The sequence below is a fragment of the Teleopsis dalmanni genome, chromosome 1 (genome assembly GCF_002237135.1).
Source record: "Teleopsis dalmanni isolate 2A chromosome 1, ASM223713v2, whole genome shotgun sequence".
NCBI lineage: Eukaryota > Metazoa > Arthropoda > Insecta > Diptera > Diopsidae > Teleopsis > Teleopsis dalmanni.
Genome location: NC_051846.1, coordinates 18,053,269 through 18,080,779, shown reverse-complemented (window position 1 = coordinate 18,080,779; position 27,511 = coordinate 18,053,269). Strand labels below are relative to the sequence as shown.

The 27,511-nt window shown below is 29.8% G+C and overlaps 3 protein-coding genes and 1 long non-coding RNA gene across 5 annotated transcripts in view; 1 reads left to right on the top strand and 3 right to left on the bottom strand.

Moving 5' to 3' along the window:
- The first annotated feature begins 1,215 nt into the window (after positions 1-1,215).
- On the top strand, positions 1,216-6,745 carry LOC119668399 (diphosphoinositol polyphosphate phosphohydrolase 2). 2 transcript variants are annotated; one of them, XM_038077888.1, is made up of 5 exons: positions 1,216-2,242; positions 5,298-5,396; positions 5,483-5,638; positions 5,705-6,001; positions 6,061-6,745. In XM_038077888.1, the coding sequence occupies exons 2-4, from the start codon at positions 5,298-5,300 to the stop codon at positions 5,951-5,953; spliced, it is 504 nt and encodes a 167-aa protein (XP_037933816.1). In that variant the 5' UTR covers positions 1,216-2,242; the 3' UTR covers positions 5,954-6,001; positions 6,061-6,745. The 2 variants fall into 2 exon arrangements, with proteins under 2 accessions (XP_037933816.1, XP_037933815.1); XM_038077887.1 differs by having other exon boundaries at positions 1,217-2,242; positions 5,705-6,745.
- Positions 4,398-4,905, bottom strand: LOC119668400. The gene is made up of 2 exons (XR_005251486.1): positions 4,830-4,905; positions 4,398-4,675 (listed from the first exon to the last, which is right to left on the bottom strand). It is a non-coding gene; the product is annotated as an uncharacterized LOC119668400 (long non-coding RNA).
- Positions 6,746-8,261: 1,516 nt separating the features above from the next.
- On the bottom strand, positions 8,262-10,615 carry LOC119673508 (divergent protein kinase domain 1C). The gene is made up of 6 exons (XM_038084805.1): positions 10,130-10,615; positions 9,907-10,056; positions 9,690-9,827; positions 9,424-9,632; positions 9,225-9,362; positions 8,262-9,167 (listed from the first exon to the last, which is right to left on the bottom strand). The coding sequence occupies exons 1-6, from the start codon at positions 10,277-10,279 to the stop codon at positions 8,771-8,773; spliced, it is 1,182 nt and encodes a 393-aa protein (XP_037940733.1). The 5' UTR covers positions 10,280-10,615; the 3' UTR covers positions 8,262-8,770.
- A 6,619-nt stretch (positions 10,616-17,234) lies between these two features.
- LOC119671108 (glucose transporter type 1) overlaps positions 17,235-27,511 on the bottom strand; it is a 74,600-nt gene continuing 64,323 nt past the window's right edge. Inside the window, 1 exon segment of the mRNA XM_038081622.1 lies at positions 17,235-20,503. Within this exon segment, the coding sequence (XP_037937550.1) occupies positions 17,835-20,503 (2,669 nt within the window). The 3' untranslated portion in view covers positions 17,235-17,834.

Here is a 27,511-nt window from a genome sequence, read left to right as displayed (position 1 = left end):
TTGTAAAATTTATTCTAAAAACACAATCAGCGCGAGACTAAACTACATAATGAAACAGACAAATTATCTTTTTATGTCCAGTAATGTATAAGCATTCTAATTCACCCCAGGCAGTAATGATTTAACACTACAGTGAAGATATATATCACATATTAACCATTTTATTAATCTGTTGTTCTTTTACTCTTTTACATATACAATTCAGATCATATTACTTATGAATTATTTTCTTTTAGCATCTTTTTGATGTCAGCTTAGACTCTAAAATACAAAATAAGAAATGTTGAAAAACATATTCAAAAAATATATCAACTTATATATCTAAATTTGTTAATGAACTTTCACAGCAAATTAACAAGAAGCTCCAAGTTCGAACATACAAGGCTAATGAACACAGACTCTGAGCTTCGAATTTGGCAGGGCACGAGTTTAACTCTTGCTACTTGCAGTTGCTACTTTACATATAATTAAATATAAGAAATAATTCCAAGACTACTGATGATGGGTAATTAGCAATACTCGAAACAGCTCTAAGTTCAATTCAATTGATTAAAATAATATAAAAATAAGAATTTTTGTTGTAGTTCACTACTTTTCAAAAAAAATTTTATACAAAAACAAATTTATTTTTTTCACTTTTTGTAATTTTCTCATTTTTGTATAAAACAAGACAAGCAAAAACTATTTCGCTTTTTTGGAAGTTTCATTTTAATACTTAAGCGAGAATAATTAAAAAGAGACTTGAAGACGTTTGTCATTTTAACCCATGAACGATTACTGAGCTATGGAACTACTCGTAATATAATATTTATAGTATTTAATATGCATACATAAGTAGTAGGTTCTGCGTATTTGGATCAAAGAAAATTTTGTAGTTTTAAAACAAATACAATAACAAGTTATAGCAACAAATACATATATATATTGTCTTATGATGTGGTAAATTTTTATTTAAAATCGTATAATCCTTTCTGTAAACATTATTAAACGAAACAAACAAGGTGCTCTTTGCCATATGTAGCAAATTTTGTCACATGAATACATAGATTGATATATTAATAAAAGTATGCAATCTTTGTTTGGTTGAATAAAAGAAGACATTGCTTGAATATCGATATTAAAAAAGTATCTTTCATATATTTTAACGTGTTGTCTATATGCAATAATATATATATAATTTTGAAAATGACAGTTTGAATATCAACCCTGCTTTTTTATGGACATTTTTATAGTGATGCAACCCTGCATAATTATTCACGAAAGCCGAACGTGAATAAAATTAAAATAATCGAATTAAAATTAAAGATAGCAAATTATAAAATCGGTGAAGCCGCAGTGCGAAATATCTGTCTGGCGTAAAACGCAACTGAAGTTGCACAAAGAATTTCCGCGAAGAAAATGGAAAACGTGTATATTAACCTTAGATAAGCACTGCACGTCTGGCAGCAAAAAAAGTTGCTCAATCGGACGAAAAAATAATTAAATAAAAGAAATAATATTTTACAAAAAAATTTATAGCTGGAGCTACTTAAATATATTTGTAAAATTGAAAGCAGCAATAACAACAATAGTATTTACCAAATATCAACATTTAAAACTGCAACAAAGCAAACAACGGCAAACAGCAACAATTGCAACAACAAAATGATCAGATTGCATAGTTAAATACATTTTCTTAAAACTTTCCATATATTTTTTATTTTGTTTTTATTTTTTGCATAATTTAAAGTTTTCTCACAATTTCGGTTTTTCCTAAAGTGTTTAAAAACGCGCATACCGTGTGCGAAAACCAAACACACCCATTCACCGACAGCCGACACCGCCGCCTACAAAAAGTTACTCAACAGAGTTCGACGCGTTGTTCTTGCATTTTATCTAAACCACAGTCTATCGCAAACGAGCCGTTGCATCTTCAGTTCCCATGTGTTACTAAAGCGTTGTTTTGGAACATTTTATTTTGGATTTAACATATTTCAGCCGCAGCAGCACTTGCCCGCCGACAATTACTACAGCAATACCTTCGACACCTGCCTTCCTTGCAGCAGCAAAAGACACCAGCAGCACACACACACTCCTCCTTCGGACTTTTCTACGGGAGCTGTTTTAGACGCTTTTTGGCTACGAACAAAAAAACTTTTGCAACGAAATTTTTAATTGTTTTTTTTTTATATAAAATCTACGAATAAGTCGTTTTTAAGGATTTTGTATAACCTTAAGTCTATACTCAAAACTATACTTTAAGGTGAGTGCAAAATATTATTTTTATTCATTAAAGAAAGAAAACAGAATTAAAACAAACTTCTGCAGGTCCCAATAGTTGGAGGTATCAAATTTTTTTCATAGAGTCAAACTATACTATTGATTAGGATAATATTTGGCCCATTTTTCGGATTCTTGACCAAATGTGAGACTAATAGCTTATTTGCTATACAAAGTGACTGTAAGAAACTGTCGAAATTAGTTCCAAGCTATTGTGCTTGTTTTGTTATCATCAGTATAACCCAGTTAGTAGAGTTAAGCGACACTTGATCACCTATAAAGACAATTCAATTCAACATATAAATCTGCTCGCACTTAGATTTCTAATACTTGTACTTGTCTAAATATTTTCATATTGAACCCACAAAATATTTTGCAATTGTAATTACCAGCTATTTTTTCACACTTAATTATATCGCGATTTTTGATATATTTAAATTCCTAATTAAAGTTGTTATATGCTACGCATATCTCACTTATCTTTCACTTTAAATAAAAATTTACAGAAGACTTTATCAGTCTTCTAATACTAAATAAAATGAAATTAAATTGATAAGAAATATGCAAACAATCAGATAACGGCACTAAATCACGGTTTTATATTTAAATGCATAAATTTTATCAAAATAACAAATTAGCGAATAAAATTGTTCCACTACACACAGCACAACAGCAGGTTACTTCGATTTTGTGTCAAGATATGTCGCGATAAATGCTCTCCAAGTACCTCAAAGACATTCTACTTGATTATTACTGAAATGATTGAAATGTGAACATCATTCACGTGTTAAATAATTTGATAAAATTCTTAAATAATATTTTGTGTTCAAAACAATGAAGTCAGCAATAATAGTAATATATATTTCACTTATAATTTTATTTTATTTTTAAGTAAAGTATTAAGTCTTACTGGCTTATTTATATTTAAATATGTGAACTACGGTTGTCAAAACCTCGTAACCTCTCACATAAATAATTTCATTGTAGTTGTTCCAACATGTGAGGACCTGGTTCTCTTAATCCGGTCGCTTTTGAATCCATCAGTTTTATTAGGTTCGTAAAATTATCCCGATGTGTTGGGAATTATTCATTGTAATATTAGATAGAAATGTTCAACATCATTTATATAAAATTTATTTATTAGGATGTAAAGGTGATCTTAAGGAACCTAAAATATTAAATTCAATTTAATTAGAAATATAAAAAGTGTATTTTTAATAGTTATATTGTGCGGGCGCTACATCATAGAAACAACAAATTTTATTTTGACTGACTGACTTCACATAATTTGTTATGTTTTCATCTTGTTTTGCTAGTTCAGAATGTAATGGTTTATAATGATATACGATTTATAATGTATGAGGTATCTTATTTCTCGATTATGCAAACGTCTTGACCAAATATTTACAATGGAACTATCGTAGTGTTTCCAATTATTTAAGAATGACAAAAAAGTTATCCATTTTTGGTAGATGGTGATGGCGATGGCTAGAAAACAAAAATAAAACAAAGTTTTTGTTGGCGGTGTCACAGAATACATGTTTAATAATTTATCAGCATCATTAGCAATAGAGCTCAGTAAATGCTTCAATTATTTCTGTCAAACACTTGCAATGACTCTCTTCCAAGTACCATTTTCATTCAGTTAATATATCTTAGTGCTCTAGTAACTGTATTTAGTTCATCTTCTTGTTTGTGATATAGGGAATTTACTGTAAACGGTTAGCAATAATTTGATCGATCTACACAGTTTACAAACGTTGTCGTTTTATTTTCATGAATTGAATAGTATCTTCTTCATCACATATTATCATCTACCATTATTTACACTCAGTGGAGAACCATTAAAGGGACTATGGTTCATACTGCAATTGATCACCAACCAACTTTTGCCTTTTAATATGACAAATATTTTCAGTGGATCTGCGAAATGTGTTCCCGATGAAACGATAATAACTTATGCATATTATTACCATAGTTTTTATGTTGCTTATTTGATTCGCGCAGCGTACGCCCCAAAGCGGCGATAGCGTGATTTTTGTCACTCAAGCAGAACTTCAGATGTAATATTGATGTTATAGATACGTTCTTTAGCGTTATTTAGTAATAATTTACCAGATAGTTCTCAGTACACAGTATTCTCTTCGTCCGTAATGCCTTTATTTATAATTATTCTGTTGAAATAATTGAAGACATTGAAATATTCAATTGTTTTGTTATTTATTCTGGCAGATGTACAGTGTTTGCTCCATCATTTTCTACAAGAACTTCTGTTTTCCGCCGTCAAATTAGTCTTGATCTAGGATCTGCCTTCACTTGCTTGTCTTTATGGCTGGTTGGGTCCGGGATGTATATTCAACCACTCACCGAACCCTCAAGGTAAAATTATCTATTGTGATGTACTTTGTTACTGTTGCTGTAGTCCGCGGTGGATATCATGAAACGAGTTATAAATACGGAACACGTTAATTATGAGATTATGGTTGAGTAAAGAAAGTGTGAATGCGGGAAGGGAATTGTTTAAGAACAAGAGCGGATTATGAATGTATGGGATTTTATTTTAAACTAACCTAGATCACGGCGAAAAAATCTAATTCCTTCAAAGATGTACTTTTAAGATTGTTTAATCTCCATTTTAGATTCGTGAAATCTTTTTTAAACAGATTAATATGGGCTTCAATACTTTCACTTATATACATTAACCATAAGATTAAGCTAATCCCTGTGATTCACTGATTGCTTCGTTTTAATTTGGTTTCGGTGTTTATTAAGTATTTTTATCAAATAATTGTGTCTTTTTAAAGTGAATGTATAATTCATATGACAACATTACTTCGAATATAGATAGCAATTATTTTAATGTGAGCTCATTTCGATGTGTTGAGTAATTAACATTTTTTCTGCGTTTACTTCACGTGACTCAATAATTGATATTTGTTTTTTGGTTATTGCTCTTATGAATGTTTACAGTAAATAATACATTTATTATCAGCAGAGAGATTAATATATATTATGAAATCGCTTTTTAATATTTGCAGATGGTTAAAGAGAAGCCAAATTCTACTCGAATTTATGATAAGGATGGTTTTCGACGACGTGCTGCATGTATCTGCGTGCGGTCTGATGCTGAGGCGGAGGTAAATATAAATTTATTTTTACTTCTATCAATATGGTAAATAGAAAAATTAAATTTTTATTGTATTTGTTTGATCTTTGGTTGTAGGTCCTGCTTGTAACCTCATCACGCCGCCCAGAGCTTTGGATTGTACCGGGTGGTGGTGTTGAACCCGACGAAGAACCTGCTGTAACAGCTGTGCGTGAAGTGCTCGAAGAAGCAGGCGTTACTGGTAAATTAGGCAGGTGTTTGGGTGTTTTTGAAGTTAGTATATAAAACATTATATTTATTTATTATACATTTTTCAAACAAATAAATTTTCTTAAGCAGAACACCGAGCATAGACATCGCACAGAAGTATTTGTTATGACTGTAACTAAAGAACTAGAAGAGTGGGAAGATTCACGGAGCATTGGACGCAAACGTCAATGGTTCTCTATTGATGAAGCATTGGATCAGTTAGCGTTGCATAAACCAACACAACAACACTACTTGATGCAATTAAGGCACTCCAAAACGAACTCTGCTTCCACTAACTCTACGGTTGCCTCACCGGCCGCATCTCCAACAACAGCATAAAACAAATGAATAATAAAAGCAATTTCAACTTAAAATAGTTTAGCTATGGTAAATATTTACTATGGTATATATTTACCAAACACTTTCAAACACTCACACTTACACAGCATCATGCATCATGCATACACCTGCATCATAACCATACTAGTTTAAAGAAAGATACATTTACAATCTACAGGCAGATACTGACGGCACATCCACTTCATTCGCGTACACAAGAAACTGAGATACCGCAAAATTATACAAAACCGTAAAAATCTATTAGGTATGTAATTTAGTGTTTAGGGTAATTGCTTTATTTTTATAACATTAAAATGCCAGCGAACAGCTGCAGTTCTATACAGACCGTTCTAAGCTCGAAATACCGAAATACCGAAAAACTGAATAACCGAAATAGTAAGAATAAAATTTTAATCTTAAAAAATTGAATGCAAACTAAAAATCTGAGAGACAAACTTTAAATTTCGTAAAAATTCGTTGAGGTAAAATTATTGATATTTATTTATAATAAAATTTAAATCTAAATTGAATAATTAGCACATTTTTATAAAACAAAATAAAAACTAAACCTATTTAGATTTTCTACTATTTTTATAAGTTTAATTAAATAAATAATTAATATTAAAAGTAACATGAAAGGAGGAAAAGCTTAAAACTTTTCTTTAAAAAAAAATAAAAAATCAAGAAAAAAACACGGAAAAGTTAAAACTAAAAAATCAATTGCAAATTGCCTGAGCGTTAAAGCGCCGCTTTTTTTATTTAAAACTGAACTAAAAAGAAAAAATTAAAAATTAAAAAATTCTGAATAATATAAAAGCGTAAGTTTGTAAAATAATAAAATGAGAAATAATACATTAAATTATCTAAACATAAACAATTAACGGTTGCCTACAAATTAAATTTACAAAGAATAAAAATAATTGCGAACAATGAAGAAATTTTAAAAATTGTTAACGACTTAAAAGAATTTGTATTTTGTAGAAATTGTGTAAAAGAATATTTTGTTAAAATTTTAATTTTTTAAACTGTTCAAGAGATTTATAGAAGAAGCATTCAGCAAACAGGGTGCTTTATTAAGATTCGTAATTTGCATGTCAAGCACTCGTCGCTTAACTACTGTTGTCGATTAAACGATTTAATTAAATGTTAATATTAAATTAATTTATAAGTACCATAATTGTCACTTTTCTCTGTTTCTCTGTTTCCCTGTCATTTGTCGTATTTATCTCGTATGCAAACTGACATATTCTTGTTTCATACATTTTTGTACATGTCTATGTCTAGGTATATATATCAATATATGCAATATATATATATGTCAATATTTAAAAAATTCTATTTCTATTTCTAATTTTAATTGTGATTGTCCCTAATCGTATGACTTTTCTTCTTGAAATTTAATTATGTTTATTATCTCTAAATCCGCTTATACAAGATTGTCAAATTAATTATATATATTTTTGTCTGCTTATGTGTATTTTGTTTTTTTAGCACTTATTTTGTATTTAGATTTATAAGATTGTCTTCGATTAATTTTAAGGACCGATAATGTCTCAGTCCTTTAAGAATTTCAAATACATTAACGTAGATATCTTTGATTAAAATGACAGAAGCGGTCGATTATTATTTAAATTTATTTAAATATTGTAATTTAGATTATAAAATAAATTGTTGCAATTATATAAATTGATAATTGAAATATAAAATATAATAAACTAAATTAATTTAACGTTTATTTCTTTGTGGTAAATAATTATATTTCTTAAGTACAAATACACAACGCTACTAAATGTTGCAAAAATTATTTCAATGACAAAAACAACAACTACTACTAATGAAGTCATTGAACTTGAACTGACTGACATTGTTAAAAACTGATGAATACTGAATGCACGCCATCCATACCGTATACTTTTCGAGGACACGGTTGTGCAGCTAGAAACTTCTCAACAGGTTGCTGCCTCTTCGCATATTTAGGAAGGAAAGAAGATTTTTTCGTACAGCAAAATTCATCCTTCGTCAGGATAAATTCATGTGTTAAACATTTTTCACGCATAAATATGTTAATTCCCAACTTTAGCTCCGCTCTTCATCATGTTACCCGTCTGTTCTCATATCCCAATGCAAACATCGATTTGAGCCCTATTGATTTTTGGTTTCGATCTTTCCTAACAATGGCTCAGTAATAGCTTTACATTTTCTTATTGTTTATTTATAGGTATATAATATATGAAATCTGTCTTCAAAGTAGTAAAAAAAATCAGTGAAAGTTCTTCAATTCATCTGTGGTTAACATTTATCTAATTTTATTTATTAATAGATTTAACTTAATAGTTATTTTAGTTTAAAATTCTTTCAAAATCTTTACAATTAACACCTGCAAAATACATTCAGTCAATATAACATAACACACAATTACAATTAAGTTGACGATGACGATGTCGTCGTGAGTGAACTTATGAGTTCAAACAAATTTAATCTTTGGCGTAGTTTAATATCAAATAAAAATAAAATATTTCAAGTAAATATAGTTTGGCCAACATCTCATATGCGAATAACAGGCAGCATATAACTCTCAATAAATATATTTCCATATCTGTTATCAGATTTCGACATTTATAAAAAAATGTGACTCCAATTGGTTTGTTGTTTTATTCAAATTTACTTACTATGTGTCTTGAATTTAAAAAATGACTCAAAAATTGGAAGAATATAGATGTAGAGGAATGATTGTTATAGGAGCTCCATTGAGGTCCCAATTCAAATTTGCCAAAATATACCGACTACTCTCTAGTTCAGGTTTTTGGTAAGAATTTTCTAATTTCCTTTTTGTTTAGGAAACTCTTTATAAAGCCTCTTAAGTTCATTATACAAACGTAACACAATTTCAGTGCCGGGCGCATATGGACGAGCATAGAAATGTCCCTTTTTAGAAGGATCAATACAATTATGCAGAAGAGCCATTAAACTCTTAGGAGTTTTAGAAGTTGCCAATAGTCCAGGAAAGAGTCCACCACCTTTCAAAATTTGCTCACAATATATTTGAAAGTTGCTGTTTTGTTGTACGCCAGTACAGACCGAAAGTTCTTCATCGCATTTGCCCATGCAATAATGCCAATTGCAATCGGAATTCTGTTTACATTGCTTACCATTCGCTAGTTTCTTGTCCAGTTGACTTTCCACCATAACGAATTCTGCATTCTGGTATTTGAGTCTGCAAATGGAATAATTCTTGAAATATTTACGCACAGCTCATACCCAGGATGAATACCTTTTATCTGCCGTTAAGCCAAAAAGGTTTATATTCATTTCACACATTTTAAGCGGCTCTGGCTTCATATCCTCCAAACGGAATATATATTCCATAATATCTAACGCAAATGTTAGACGACGTTGCCAATCGAAGAAACTAGCAAATAAATTCATGAGACCCCATAAGAAATTAATGGTATAGTAACGATATTACTCACATATATTGCATAAAGCTTTGATCTGCCATTAATATTTGCAGATGTTCCGTGGCATAGTAAGGCCCACAAGAACTAAGCACTGTCGGAAAAACTGATTCTTCATCGTACAGCTTACCAAGCATGTAGTTGTTGTCTTTGTATAAACGCCAAAAGCTCCACATTTGTTCTGGATACTTTTTATCAATTTCTTGATTCACTAGCGCCCCGATCTATGAACAGAATTAGAAGTCAATAGTAATATAACTCTCCCTCAAATAATTACTTGCCATGCTATCATCCAATGACACATTATAAGTAAGTGTGATGTGTAGTTTGACTATGCGGTGAAAATCCTCAATTTTTGGGAAAACCAATTCATTTTTGCTATTCTTCCAGCGCAGATCGTCATCTATGTCCTTGGCCAACTTTTTATTACGTTAATGAAACCACTTGTTAATACAGTATATACTTCTAGTAAAAATATTCATATATCAGACCGTTTACCTTAACAGCGTAGTTATCGCCATTTTTGTGTGCCGTGAAAATAATTGTTTTCATTTCATTGTGGGGACATTTGAAGTTCTTGAAATCCCTTTGCAGGCACAGTTCCTCGCAAAGTGTGCCACTGTACTCGTTGTTTTTGTATTTCTTGCACTGTAACATTTAACACATTTTATTTTCAATTTTTAGTTTTCAGTTTTCAGTTATTGAAGTGCTGCTGCCCTACCATGAAAGTCAAACTGTTCTGCGACATTATTTTATAGCAAAACTCCAGATCCACATATGAGTACAAATAAATCAATAGACCACAGATGGAACCAAGTAGAACCACACGTTGTATAATGACCCGAAACTTACGTTTAAAGCCGGTCAACATTTTCTCTAAATTTAAACTCTACTTTTTCAAACCAATTTAGAATTGTTTTCTTCTGAATACGCAGCTGAAAAAAAGGACCTGTAAACAAGATTTTGACAGTTGAGGTTTATTTTGGATTCTGCGCAGTGAGGAATCAAACAGTGACGATTTCATTTTCTAAAACTTAATTGAACATTGGCACTATTCCACTGATTTGAACTTCATAAATAAGCAAGCTGAACTACTTAGACATATTGTGAAACCATACTTCCTAACAGGAGACCTATGCCTATTAACTTTAAAATGTGTGTTAACATACAGTGTCGTTATTTTCTGGTTTTGTTTCCTGTTACAAAAGAAAAAATACTCCATGATTTGTTTACCTGTTAAAGCCTTTTGTTACTTTTTTTGGATCGAACCTATTTGCTATATTGTTATATAGATTTTATATGAAAAATTTCACATAATTCTGCGAATTTTTCGGGTGAAGTACGATAATCTAATTATAGCATTATATACAGGGTCAGAGGACGTAAATGGGGTATACCATAAAAATGCTTAGAAAGTGATGTAAACAAATAGTTTATACAGTTCATTAAATTGTTGTTTTAGTAATTCGGGTATACACACTATGAAAATGAAAGATTATTATACATTATGGTATATCTTATTTTATTCTCTTCTCTGACTTGTACGGTCTTCAAGTCTAGTTAGAAAGTCAACGTTAGAGATATAAATAAACTTGACAAAATAAATTAATAAATTATATTTGGTTACGTGTACAGTATGCAAAGTATCAGTTTTTTTCACAAATATGCCTTTGGAGATTTATTATAATGTTTTCTGGAATTATACGTAGCATCAATTAAGCTATATCTGCTGGACCCTCTATTCAATTCCGTTAAATTATCTGTTCACTATAATTACGCTAGATAGACAGAAACTTCGTGGATTCAATTTACAAAGTAGGAGTTTGATTTTCTCAGTAATCGGAGTAATCGGAGTAATCGACCCAATGCCATTTACTTCCTGTAATTTCAGACTTTGCTTTTAATATATTTTTCCGCTGCTATAATTATACGTAATATAAATACTTGGATACGATACTAGATCAACCAAACGCATTTTCAAGTTTCACGCGTATGCATTTCGATTGATTTAATATTTCATGTTTATTTAATTGTAGACTTTGCTGATAGAAACTTTATGGAACTCCTAGATTTACTGTATTTTGTTAGAAAATATTTCTCCTGATATCATAAGCCGCCACTCGACATCATTAAGCTTCAACTTTGGCTATCTCTTGACTTGTTTTAAATTATAAGACACGCTACATCAATTCAACGCTTTCAATCTACTATATAATACAATAAGGACAAAATAATTCCATCGTACAACCGATATTACTACGAGTCAGATCGTAAAGTTTATATTTAACCGAGTTTGTACTGTGAGTTTCCTGATTTCCGGCTTGTAGTTAAGTGTGTGGACGTCTGCTTAATACTTTCAATTGTTTCTATGGAATTTCATATATTGATCCTTTTATCTATAGCGGATGGGTCATAGGCCATTATTCTTGAATAGGTCATTCAAGAATATGTTACATAGATGTTAAGAAAATGAGATAATTTTTTTTTATTTCAATATGAGATAAAGTCATCAAGTAAAACGTCCGTTTTATATATATGTATATATAATAATTAATTTATTTATTTATGATTTTATTTACTTTGCTAAATTGAGCAGTTTTTGTTATTTAAATTAATTGTTAATATCTTCATTTTTTTTCATTAGTTCATTAATAATTGTGTATTTCTAAAAACAAAATTAATTAATTTTTAAATTAATTTTATAAGTTTTTTAAGAGTTCATTTGCACAATTTTTATACTTTTTTTAATTTTGTTAAATTTATTGTTGCCTATTTTTGTTTTTTTGTTTTTTTTTGTTTTAATTTCCTATTTGTAATTTATTTTTAATCAATACTATACAGTAATTACTGCTTCTTCTTCATAAGTTTGTTTTCATATCAATTTTTATATACAATGTTTTTTTTTATTTTTGTTTTTTTTTCATGTCATCTTCATTTTCATATATTTTTATTAATTTTTAATTAGCATTTTTTTTAAATTACAATTTTTAATACAAAACTTGTGTTTATTAAATTATATTTATAAAAAAAACTTTATATAAAAAACTGTTTTGTTGCTCTTCTGATTTTCTTTTTTGAATTATGTTTAGTAGATTTTTAATTATTATTTTTAAATTTTATTCAGTAATTTTAATATATTTTTAACAATTGAAACTAATTTTGTGTTGTTGAAATTTATATTAATTATATGACGAATTTCTACATTATTTTGTTTATATTTATATGTAATATATATATATAATATATATATATTTTTTATTCATATATATATTTTATTCATAATTTCTGTTAAGCTAATATTTCATTAATTTTTGTTTTTGTATTAATTTAATTAATTTTTTAACACTACAATAATTGCGTTAGATCTAATTTTTGGTTAAATTATTTTTATGAAAAGGTCCAATGAACAATAAAAATGTGTTTAATATTTTTTTATATTTTTTTAAGAATTATTCATTAAGGTGCTTAAATAAATTTTGTTCTTGCTTATTTTAGTTTTATTGTTGTTAATTTGTTAATATTTACATTTAGAATAATGCACAATATTAAACTAGTTCGGCTTCAGCAGATACATATCCGAGCATTGGGATAGTTTAGATACTTTATCGAGAGATATTCTGGCAGATTGCTTTACGTAACAGTTAAGCCCAGATATTTATCGAATAAAACTCACAACCAGTCAACATCGTTTCAATTGATTTTTAAGCTATATTATATTATAATTATTTATTATTTATTATTTGTTATGGTATGTTATGTTATGTTATGTTATGTTATGTTTTCTTTGTTATTTATAATTCAACTATGCATTTTAAAAGTTTTTCAAAATATTAAAATAGTATTAAAAAATAATTTTAGAAGAAAATAAAATAATTATCGAAATGCGTTATTTGAATTATTTTAACAATTTTTTTTTATTTTTTTTTGAAACATTTTTTTATAGTTTTAACTGATTTTGTGCTGTGAAATTAAAAAAAAATAATAATAATCCTTTTTGTTTGTTTATAAATGCACAAAAATAATTTATGTATATATATATAATTCTTAATAATAATATATATATATATATATAAATATGAAAATGCTGTTTTCTTTAAATTTTTTTTTCGTTTTTGTTTTTGTTTTTGTTTTTGCTTTTGATTTTTTATATTTTCAATATTTTTGAATATTTAATATCTTAAAACCTTTTTTGTTTGTTATTATTTTTGGCAGTGCATTGAAATATTAACTAAATTACGATTTAATCACTTAATTTCAACTATTTTAACTATTTTTATTTCGTTTTGCTGTATAAATATTTGCTATTATTAATTATTTACCGTGATATTGAGATGACTATAACATTTATATATAAATGAGTTGCAAACACACATTCGCACATCATTTTAGTTTTCAGATTTCAGATATTTTTTAATTTTTCATTTTTAATTAAATAATTTGCATGCGAACTTGCGTTTCAATCGTTTTTGCTATTTACAAGTTGTACAAGATATTATTTTATTTAATTTTTATTTTCTTTTCTTTTGTTTTTTTATTTTTTTTTTATTTATAAACAATATATAAAATACAGTGGAAAATAATTAGAAACTATAGTTAAAATTAAAAGTTTACAATCATTTCATTATAAATGGAAGACAGTTGACGCTTTCAAAATTTTTTCGCCAAGGCGCCAAAAAAAGATAATATTTAAATGACTTCAGTTTTATAATCGACTCTTTATTTTATTAAAAAATATAAAACAAAATAAAAATTGTAAATTAAAACAATTTAAATAAATTGTTAATTATTTTATAAAACCTGTTCCATTTCATTTTTCACCTTAAAAAGTTCAGAGAGATATTAATGATAGCTTTTACAATTTGACTAAAATATAGAACTGAGTCTTTAGCATTCGTTGAAAAGGGATAACGAGTCATTTTGGTCTTCATATGAGGAATCAAAGAACACGTTTAACCTTTTTATGTATCGCATCATATCGATAACTGTAAGAAGCTCATAACAAGTTCTAAAATTGATTCTCATATAAGTAAAATATTAATCAACCACACATGCGTCTCCAGAAATGGATTATAATATATAAATTTCTATAACATACGAGTATAAAATGTTTATTTACGACAAATTGATTCGAAAATTTTTTAATGATGACAGAAGACAGATCTGGCAGATAGTCGTCTCTGCTTAAGTACTAGTACTAAAATTTCAGTTTTACACTTTTTCTGTCTATCCGATTTCGATTCGATTTCTGGAGCAAGAGAAGAATATTGCGTTGCTGTCCCATTTTCAGATTAAAAAATGATCAAGGACATATATTCTGAGCTTTTTTTAATGTAGTTTAAAATGGAACAGGTGAGGTCTTTCTAATCTTTTTCTAAAATTTTAAAAATATTTAATTTTATTGAAATTAAAAGTTTTTAATATATTGATAATTATTTTGAGGAATTTCTTTAAAATTATTCTTTAAAATAATTTTCATAAATAATTTAATCTCTTAATTGTTTCATGTTTTTTATGTATTTTTATAATGACTGTTTTTAAAAAATATAGGAACTTTGAATTGTATAATGATACATAACATTCAAACCCAAAATAAAATTAATATAATATTTAATTTAATAAATTATTTACATTTTATTAAATAATACCAGCTTTATTAATATACGATTTCATGTTTTTTTTCATAGAAAAATGTAACAATTAAATTTATTTATTTACTAACAAATTTGAAGCCTTAATTTCTTATATTTGTTTATTAATTTTTTTTTAATATTTTCTTTAACATATTCGTTCAATATTTTCACATTGATACTTAAAATCTAAAACTAAATTAAGTCCTTAAATTATTTAGAATATTTTTCTGTTTTAGTTACTTACAACTACAAGTGATTATTTTAATTCAGCTAATTATTAAATAATGTTAAATAAAAAAGTTAAATAATTATTTCAAGTACGAATAAGGTTAAAAATATTGATTAAAAAAGACACACAAACTAAAACAACAAAACACTTTCATGTAAATATATTTCTTGTTACTGATAAAATTTCTATTTCACTTAAGAATGCTCTGTTAATAACATGAAGTATTTAACATGACAATGTTAAAGACGAATCATCAATGTAAGCATAAATAGAAACACTTGTTTTAATATAAATCTAATATAGTTAACTAAAAATGTGATAGTAAAAATAAACAAAAACAATAATAATCCTCTTCTAAATATTCTGAATCTATTGAATATCTATTAATCAAAGTCGATTCATATCGGAACAATAAATCGAGAAGGCTAATGTGAACTTTAAGAATCTAAGAGCAGTCGGACCGGCTGCTATGTTTTTGGCCCAATTTTATGCATTGACACAATTTTATTAAAATCTGTCTATAAAACAAACGAAATGTTATTACGGTTAATAAATATGTAGGTCCGGCTAATATTTTTACAAAATGCAGAAAATGAAACAAATTTTAGCTTTTCCAATTAGACTAAACAATTACTTCTATAAATTATAACAGATATATCTTTAACATAGCAATCGTCTGGTATTTTATGAAAATGAATTTTTTCTAAAAATCGCGGAATAAATAATCATCGATTGGACTTCATCTATCAGAATCGGGGAAAAGTACTATAGAATTTATGAAAAAAAATTAATAATTTTAATTAAAAGAAAAAAATAAAAATAATGGAGAATTGATAAAAGAAATTCTTCTTTAAAAATTGGATTACATATTAATCCAATTTTATTGTAAAATTACTCGTTAATTGTGCACCTTAAAAATTTTACTAAGTTTAATTTGATTTCATTTATACTTAACTAGTTTGTTAGATTTTATTGAAAATGTTTCATATATTACATTCCTCTCCTCTCATAATATTTAGTTCGGATTCAAGTAATATTGCTAATCATTTCATATAGCTGGGAAATAGTGTTCTTAAAATTTAATTGCTCATTCTAATAATTATCGTTAACATTATTATATTATTTTCAATAATTATAATGATAGTATTAGATTATAGTTACAACAAAAGTTTCCCAAATGCTACAGTGTCTTTATGTAGAAACACTGGCAAAGAACTTAACCAAATATACTGTACACGCAGCCAGAGAGCTATCAATCCGTTAGTTATCTGACGACATCAAATGTAATGACGATGCATGCGATGAGATAATGCAGCTCAGCTGTGCAGCGACACAGCGATATAACGTTGCTGACAAAAAGAGGAACAACCATATAAATTCCTTTATATGAATATAAAAATATGTTCATAGAATAAACAACTACTTCCATTCCTAAGAGATAGTTTCCAGTCAGGTGTCATTACTGTACAGTGTTTTATATCTCGTCACGTCTGAAGAATAGCTATAACTTGAAATGACTACTGGTGTTCGTTAGGTGTGATGGAAAAAGAAAGAAGAAATCATAGTACATATATCTGGGCTTCTCCAGCATGTAGTTAAATAGATTGACTATATTCGGGTTGTTAAAAAAAGGAACTGTCCCATTAAAATCGCGATGTTTTGTCAACATAAAATAAAGTGTTCTTCGAAATGATTTATTTTCATATGAACACTGTAATTAAATACAGAACAATATAAATGTGAAATATAACTGTAGCAATATTATAGACTCATTTCCTAAATCCGAACTAGATAATTACTTCTCGTCTTTTATCTAGATAAAATATTTTTAAAGTCGTTGTTAGTATTTTTTTTTTACTTTTGACGAAATTTCGTGTTTCTATTTATAATAATTTGATCTTAATTACATGTTAAAAACTTAATTACAAATAATTTTTTTTTTTCATTGTATTCTTATAAGTGTTAGTTACATTAATTACGTAAATTAATCAATTAATTACTTAAGTTGCATATTTGTTTTTATTTTTACACCAGCATTTTTTGCTTTCCTAGTTGGCAACGCCATTTGGCCTGAACAGCAGCGTTGCCAGATTTCGTTTTTGGCAGTGAACAAAATAACATATAATATATTTTTATATATCTCAGTGCTTTTCAATAAATTTCTCATTTATAAATTAATTAGGTATTTATAATAATTTTAGCTAATATTGCTTAGCAGGATTAAATGGGAACTAAGTCGCCTAATGCTGAATGCTCCCATATGTGTTACCTTTCTTCGATCTAATACTTTTGCAAATCTTGACATTACAATGTTTTGTTTGGATGAGGATGTGGATGTAGATGAGGATGAGATTTGATTGCTTGGTTTGCTCTTCCAAATGATTTTTAGTTGGCTATCGTAATTGCTGTTGGTATTCTAAAGCTGGTCCGCTTTTTTGTTTTGGTTTTTATTAAGCGATACAACCACATAACGACTTCCAAAATATGGTGAATCTATGTAAAATTGAAAAATATGTGGCAGTTTAGTTTTAGAAACTACTTTCTTAGAAATTCACGTTTTTATATTTTTATTTTTTGCGCAAAAAGTCTGTGTATTTGCGTGCACGCTTGCGCACCCTCTTGAAAGCGTTGCCAATTTTTGAGTTATCTGTGAAGTGATGATGGTGATATTGATTGTGGTAGTGGTGAGTGTGGTGAGTATGATGAACATAGGATGCAGCTGCTGGATTAATTGAAGACATTGACGAAGCAGCCGGCGATCCTGGCGAAAGCGGTGAACGAATTGGTGGCGAGAACTGGCAACTGCCGCGATGTGAAAGCAGGTTGTGATCTGACGGTGCATCGAATGATTCAAATGATGCTCCCATTGGTGCGGGTGACTGCAAGTCTGAAGAATGTTCATCACTGGCAGTGGTGCTCGAAGAACCAGTTGCGGCAGCTGCCTCAGTGCTGCCACCAAACTCCTTAGGCAATTCATCAATTCCAATTGGTTTATCGAAAACTGAATTTGTCGACATGTTTGTGTAGTCGTAGCTCGGATAGGCATAAGGCAGATAACCCGAATGCTGTACCTCAGCTAACATTGCATTTTCGCGTGCTGTGTTTATAAACTTCACCTCATTTGCATTTTGTTCCATACAAGTGGTGGAACTTGTACCGAATACAATGTTGATGTTGTTGGTACTTGATGAAAGATTTATGTTTGTGGGTGAGAGAGGTGTGTTGTTACCACATGTAGAGTTTGCACACGTACCATTTGCACCAGGCTCTGCGCAGCTGGTGTTCTGATTCAAGTTTGTTTCTTTGCTTGAATTGCGACGAAAACGATCGTCGAACGTACGCGTACTGTCACCTCCTTCCGATGACATTGTGCCGTTGTTGTTGTTAGCAAAATTGTTTTTGTATTGAAACTCTAAAGCGTTGCTTGGTTGAAAGGGATAGTTCTTGGAATTATTAAGTATGTCACCAGGAATCTGGTTGCCTTTTGAAAGATATTGATGTATATCTTCGCTTGTTATTTGCAAATCCTGATCTAGGTACGTATTGCATTGAACATAGTTACTGCAGCAATTGTTATATGCCTCCGCTTCCTGATGGAACAGTACTGTTGTGGACTCCTCGAAATCACAGCTGAAAGTACCGTCTTTGCATTTTCGTATGCCAGTAGATGTGCTAGGACGATCGTCACTATGTTTCCAACTGCGGTGCTGATGCTGGTGCTGGTGCTGGTGCTTAGATTCATATCGTTGACGTTCATGCTGGCTGTGTTCATGCGGGTACTTCTGTTCATGCTCATGTGCTTCGATTTTCCATATGTCTTTGGATTCAGCACCACTTGCACCATCAAATTCAGTTGGAGACTTACCATCAGCTAAGAAACTCCACCGTATTGGAGAAGGAGAGCAGGCGTATTCGGGTAAATCATTGCTCAAAGCATCTTTTGATGTTTGTCGCTCTATTGTTACCTTAGATGGAGACACAACAACTTTACTACTTAACTGTTCGCCATCAGGTGCATTTACTTGCTTCGCGCGGTCGAACATAGAGGTCAGTGAACCTAATTGACTGTTTGGTCGGCTAGCGTTTAAGCCACGCAATGATATTGAAGTATAACTTGGCTGACGTTGGTGCATTCGTCTCTTTCTCATAGCCATCGAAGCTGACTTAATAGAGTTGTTACGACTCAGAGATGAACGAGAGCCATACAAGCTTGTTGAATCCGTTTGGTAGCAATAATCGGATGAAGTGCAGCAAGAAGATGGTCGTCGAGAGGTGCCATAGAGATCTTCGGCAAAGTACTGAGCCAACTCTGTACGTGAAGAATTACAGCAACTTTTATGGACAAATATTTCCTGAACTTCCCGATCAATGCAGCTTGGATCGTGACAAGTATTAATCGAGGTGCTTGAAATGTCAGTGGCAGAACGGTGTCGACGTGAACAACTATGATGTCCTTGGTGTGTGCTGTGCTGTTGCTTATGAGAATGTCCATGTGTGCCATGCGAGCTTGAGTTACCGCTTCCACCGCCACCGCCACCACCACTACCAGCACCACCACTGGTATGATGATGATGATGATTGTGGTGCTTGCGCTTGCGACGATGATGATGATGATGCGTCGCGTGCGATGTTGATGATTGTGTCGAGGGGCGTGCCGTTTGCGGGTGTGAAAGCGAATCTGTTTCATTGTCAAGCCGTTCGTGCATATGATGATGCGACTGATGCGGTGACGAGTGCAAACTGTGCGAATGATGACTATGTGGTGAAGTATGACGACTATGATGTGGGCTATGACTGTGCTTGCGGTGCTGCTGCTGCCGATGTGGTGTCGAAGTGGATTGAAGTGATGCTGATTGCTTTGCTTGCAATTGGCTGTGGTCCGAATATGCATATGCGTGGCAGTGCGTATGTTGCTCATCATGCTGTTGTTGTTGTGGATGTTGCTGCTGTGGCTGCTGGTGCTGTTGCTGGTGCATTTGTATATCATCACATACAATATCTTTTTCATAGCTACAATGTACGTGATGATGGTGATGTTGTTGCTGGTACTGCTGTTTGTATTGTTGCTGTTCAGCGTTGGAATGCACACTGGCAGTTTCAGGAGGGGAGGCGTTCCTCAGTCAAGGCCCGCTGCTCTGGCAAACAGGTACTTGCTGACGAAGGTGATGGGGCACAGAGGCAACGTTCCGGCCCTGGTGTATATTTCGGCCGCCTTCTAAACAACGCTCGGATGCAGCTAATTATAATATAACATAAACCAACATGTTAGTAAAAAGAGCAGAAAATGCCATTTATTCACAGAAGTTAAGTTTTGCAATGAGCAATGAACTAAACAAGTGTAAAGTTTCTCTACACAAATTACACTAAAACTATATAAAAACTTAATATATGTGAACACTTGTTAATACAGTTAATAAGACTGTGTTTTATAAATATTCATTAAAGTGCATTTCTTTAAAAAACAATAAAACAACGTGTGTATTGCTAACAAACGAACAACGTGAACATTTAAATAGTGCATGCGATATATATGACATGCCAATTATGTAGCATGCGATAAAAATTTACTTTTGACTTTAAGGCAGTTTTGATATTGCATATGAAATGAACGATTCCAAATGAAAAATAATAAAATTATTTAATAAGAATTTAAATAATTAATAAAATATTAAAAATACTTGTAATAAATTTTTATTCAGCGACGCAGTATTTCAGTTTTTGTTACGCATAATTGGCATTTTGTGCTAAACAATTTTATATGATAAGCATGTGCGGTTTCTGAACTCTTATGTGCAAAAACTATTATTAAATTTATTTAAAATATTGTATATAATTATTGTGTCAATAACTGCTGATAATTTCAATTTAATTTCATACTACATAACCTAAGGGGATTTACTTTTACCACAGTTTACATGCAATCGCCACTCGTGTCATTTTATGGATCCTAAATCAATGCTGACATTCAGCAATTTGAAGACGAAGAGTTCCAAATATTAAATAACTTGAGGAAACTCTATTCATTTACAAAGAAGAATTTTTACAAACAAACCCTCTTTATTCTTAAAGCACCTACGATTACATCTTGAAGTAATTTTTCTGAAAAATTATTGGTGGTGGCTGCTTTTTTATGCAAAGTATAAATAATTTGTAAAAAGATATAAAGGATTCGTACTTAGTTACGGCTACAATCAAATATGACAAATATGACTCCTTCATATAACAAACTTGAAATATTAGAAGTTTAAAAATGATTGATCTTATCGCGACATAACCACCTTGCTTTGCTAACTTCTCATAAACACTTCTAATTCACATACATATGTGAGAGAAAGCTTTTTTATTGCACATAAAACGACAATGCCATCTTGCCAACCTTTTCTAAACGCTTTCACTTGTCAAAATATAAGCGAGATAAAGCTCTTTTGTATGTGTGAGAAAGCTTTTTTAATCTGTGTACACGTCTTCACTAATTTTGGATATTAATTTGATTTAATTATATTTGGATATGTTATGTCACCAGAAGATCTAATCTAACAATAATAAAAACAGTCTGTTGTCATAATTTTTAGAGCAGAGATCTGTTATGAATGTAAATGAAAGATAGTATCTCACTTCTGATTTCGACAGATTTTCAATTTTAGGTCTTTATGTCCAACAACTCTCCAACAACCCTGTTAGTTATTGGGAAAACCTTAACATATTCGAAACGTTATGTCAGATTAGTTATTGTGTAATTTTGACAGAATTATGCGAAAGTGACAATAATGAGAGAATATCAAATGTTAATAAGAGTATTAATTTGAAAAAGCAGGTAATTCATTCACTGTTAAATATGAATCAATGACAAGGCGTTGTATGGTTTCCTTCATACAACTTCTATTTATGTCATTACTAAATAATTTATCAGTCTCTGTCCATGCCCCAATAAAAAATTTGTAAAATCTTTTAAAGAACTAAGTTAATTTCTTAAATAGAAAAACGAACACTGTTCTCCTATTAACATTAACAAAGTAGTATCTCGATGATAGTCTAAGCCCATGTGACTTATACTAACTATCAAACTGAGGTTTTCGCTTTGTACTTATAAACTTCATAGTATTATTAATAAAATATGATTTTCAAAAAGAAAATATCTCCATGTATACGATGAGCCCTCAGATTCTGAGAAAGGATAATACCAATTGCCATTTGAATCTAAGATGTCTATAAACTTATTTGATACAAAGTAACATAAAAGAAGGAAAATCAAACTTGTTGGCACCGTCGCTGTAATCTCATCTGAAAATAAAAGATAATATGTATAATCGCGGTTACTGTTAATCCAAGTTTGATTTCAAAGTAGGGATTTAAAGTGGTATGGAACTAGAACACAAAAACTTCTTTCAGTTACCGATAATAACTTTGCAACTTAAATGACAAGAAAAGAAGGGACTATGCTACGCAGAGACCTAGAGATATTTTGTGCTTAACTGAGAATAGTTACCTACTAATGGAAACTTATTTGTGGATCATTTATTTGTTAAGTTAAACTTAATTATAGAGGCAAGCATAAAGCATTTCAAATTGCACTCTTGAATACGTTCTGGAACCTTGAAAGTCCTTTATTTTTTTCGTTCACCAAAGATCTTAAACACAAAAGAAAGTTAGTGCAGTTCTGTGTGTTTCACAACATTTTTGTGTAAATGTTTTGTTTGTTGTTTGCTGAACAGTTTACTTCAGTTATTTTTTTTTTTTGTGTTAGTTTTGTGTTAAAGTGTTATTGACAAGGTGAGTTCTTTGCTGGTGGTTAGAGCAGTGAAAATTTCCAGTTTTTACAAATTCTACCTGATGACGTACACATTCTTCCGTGCGCCGAGTGCCGCCGAAAGCTATCGCGGCTGTAATCATAATAGCATTTTCGTATAGGAACTGGAGTGTGTATGTTTGTACCGTAGTTGGTGTAACAAGTCGAACTGGCCGCTAAACTTGTCGTTGGACCCAGCAGATTCGTGCTATCGCTCAATGGATATGGACCCATGCCTTCAACCGTCAAGGAAAACGAAGTGGTACCAAAGACTTTAGTATTTTTGTTTTCATTTTATGTTTTATTTTTAATTTAATGAAATTAATTTTTTGCATGCATTTTTCCAAATTTGTTGTTGTTTTAATTTTAATTTTAATTTCAATTTCAATTTCGGATACATACGAAGCAGTTGAGTGTTTAGTTTTTATGGTTTTACGGATGAGTTTTGTCCAAATTGTCAGATTTAGCATTTTGGTTTGTTAGATATCCAATTGGAAAGTTATGTGTGTCAGGTTTAGATATAAAAGTTTTACCGCAAATGTGAAATGCCAAATTGATTTTTTTTTTTTCAAAATAAGAAAATTATAAATTAAATATTATTAAGTAGAAGAAGTTATTTTGTAATTAGTAGAAAATAATATAATTAATTTATATATAGCCAATAAATACTACATTTCAATGCTTAATTAATTAAATTTTAATAATAATTAAAATCACTTAAAATTAATTTATTTTAGAGAAGTTCGTTAGAATTAAATAGACTCATATAACCGATATCAGACTTTAGAACTGGCTAAATCACATCCTCAAATAGTTTACTTTAAAGGTTGCTGACAGTGAATGGCATTTGCACAGCCGACTCTTACAAACTGTCAGGAAAGGAGTTGTTGTAGAAAAGTACTTACAGAGCACTACAGTGATTTGCAATTGGCTATTTGCACGACGTATCAGTATCAGGCGTGTTACTGGATAGCACAGCAGTAACTGGATAAGCAGTTAGAACTCCGAAGTTCTAACTTCTTAGTTGAATAGTGTCTAAAACGGACCATTGAATATGAACATTCCATATTAAATATTCATCATTATGATAACTATTATTTCACAATAACATTTTTAATGTTTATAAAGACATTTTTCCAGAAAATTATTGGTTATTCTTTTTTTTGGTGCTGCGAATTGTTACTTTGACTTCGGCTTATTTTAATGTAAACATTTGAACTACGTAAAGCGTGAGTGAATTGCAGGATTCTGTAATCTTTTAATATAAAATGTATGTATTTATCAAGAGACTAATGACATCGTTTATTTAACAAAGAATCAATATTATGGTTTTGGAAAAGTCATGATGGACTTTTAGTGTTTAAATTTATAGGAAATCTTACAATTCAATAGTATATACGGTATAGATGTGTTAGAATTGTAAAGATTTATGTGTGTATATACACGTTAGGGATCAGTCTTAAAAAACTGACCAATGAGTTCAATACATATGCAAGTCATGAACTAAATAATTAATACTGATGTCGTTAATATTATATATATTAATTTATTATATAAATACTTAATAATTTTTTATTTAATTTTATTTATTGTGAAATAAATGGTGGGACGTTTCATATTTTGCGTAAAAAAATAATAGTTATTGATAGTAGAACACATTCAACATATTTACTGTGACCATAAAGATGTAGTGATGTATACTAAATCATATTGAAATTAGAGAATAAATTACTAAAACAATTCTGATCTGCGACTTGATTGTCACACCGAAAGAATAATAGACGTATCTGTTGGGTAGTTTCTTCCGAAGTTTATGTTAGACAAACTAAAATATGGTAAATTTTATGGTAAGGCAAATTATTAAAGGCCTTGGACGTGAAATGTTTACTAAAAGTATCCCTATATAGATTTTCCTATATGTTATGGTCAATTTGACGACTACTTTTAAAATTTTTATATATCTATTAAATTTTAACGAACTATTATATTTACAAAACAGAACAAGTATCAAATAACATCCATTATGTTTATCAACTATAGTAAAAACTTTTATGGAAATATTTTTAATATTGAAAGTAAGAAATATGATTTTAAAAGACATATAAAACATATTCATGTTTTACATAGATAAATATTAAATTTACTTAAAGTAAATAATGAAATACGTAATTTGAAAAATAAATATAAAACAAACAAATACTGAATGAGAACCATATTTCCTTTGTCTCGTTTTGAAACCTTTATTGACTCGGTAATTAGAGGTTAGATATGAATTGTATATATATAATTGATTTATATTATAATTGAGGATAAAAGGTTTCATTTCATATTTCTGACGTGTATTCATATATAGACACAAAAGAATTACGGCTATTAAACAATTAACAATTCAAATAATGCTACAACATAAATTAGTTTATGATATTATTAGGGCTTTACTATATTTTTTAAGAAATAAAATATATGATTATAGTACAACAACGCTTCGACATAATTTATTTTTTTGCACTTCAAATAGGTAACTAGTTGGATTTAAAAAACCGGTTGAAGCTTATTAAAACCGGTTTGTAAGCCAGAATGTATCATACATTCTGCTTACCTAGAATAAACGTTGTCCTAACTATGACAAGCATTAATGTCTATTTGCTTACGCCCAACATTACTGCTCATTGATAGATATCCCCGCAACTAAATAGGGTATGCTCAATAGAAGCTTCCGTAGTGTCTGTCAGAATTAGAGCATGGAATGAGCAATTGAACATCGCTGTACGATTCGTTTCAGATAGAGATTCTTCCTTAGCATATTTCTACTTTGAGGAATTGATACATGAGTACGTCGCATTATACAAATTGTTAGTTATAAAATTTGCGGTAGAGGCAACTGAGAAGACAAAATACAATCCTCAAAACGGTAAAAATAACATAAAAATGGGTCCAAGCTTATGTGAGTCGCAATACTATATATAAAGAACACGCTTATATACCTAATTTGACATTACAACCATATGTAAATCTTTAACATTTATTGCCAATAATCTCAACATTTCGTGCACAGTCAGAAACATCAAGCAAGAGATCTCCCTCTTCCGTGAATACCTTCTAATGATGGAGTTTTAAGACCTTTTTTACTAGAATGTCATCTTCTATTGTGATAGTATGGCTTAGCAAACTTAGTCGTTGGATCTTCAAACACCCGGATATGTTAATGTCATTGTATAGTTCATACAACTTGTCGTTCCATAGAGAGCCATATGCATCATTAACTTAATAGACCAAAGATTTTGCGTAATCCCATGGATCTTTAATTATTAATTTTTATCGTTTTATACTTTTGCGCCATATAATAGTGCATAATGTCATAACAACTTATATAGAGTTTAATTTTGATTTAAATTTTGAGTCGTTACTTCGAAAATGTTTTAAATGAAGTTTTTGTTTTTTGTGTTTAGGCAAATTCGGTTCTGCCTTCTTCAGGAGAATTTCTAATATTAAAACATCTAGCAATATACAAACTATTAATACTATTTACATGTGGCGTTGGGGGTAAGACAGGTAAGAAATGGTGGCGGAATTCATTATACACAGATAGTTTATTCAACTGGTTGTTTGTTTTTTTGGGATGTATTTAAATAATACAGGGTTTGTATAGAATTATTTTTTATCACCGAAAAAGTACTCGATACCTCAATTGCATACTAAACCTTTATAAAGACTCTGGAAAGAAAAATCTTCACTTGATCTTGAGACTGATGTTGCTGTTGGGGCTAATGCTGGTCCTAAGGTAAACAACGTTATTTACATATATGCTTACGACTACTATTGTAATAATAAAATTCATAAAAAAACTCAAGATATAATAATAGAAAGAAGCTTTCCAAAAGTAGTAAACCAATTTGGTTCAATACTAAATATAACAAGGAATTAATAACAATATGAAATCTGCATCCACCAATGTGTTTTACATAGTAAGGGACTTTCCAACTTAAGAACATGAAATCTGACTTACACTACAAATGAATGCATCTCTCGATTTTTTAAATAGACTTTAATGGTTTTATGTTTAGTTTATTTTACGTCGACTTCTTTGATCATAGGGCCGTCAATAATAATAATAATATCTGAACCACTATAGTTCAAATTACGCAAGGCGTATGAGTATTCTAAATTTTGATTTAAATTGAACATTTAGTTATTATACATAATGTTGTTTAATGTGTAATAATATTTACTTCCTATCTGCATATATAATTATATTAGGTTATGGATTAATATTCCATAGCATTTTCATTATTATATTTCTTAAATAATTTTTATAAATACATATTTCACTTTAGTAAAGCTCTAATAACACTAACATTTTTAGGTCATTCTATTCCAAATTTCATACAAATATATAACATTTATATATAAACTATAATCACGACATTAAAATATAATCAAGTTTATAGATATATGAAG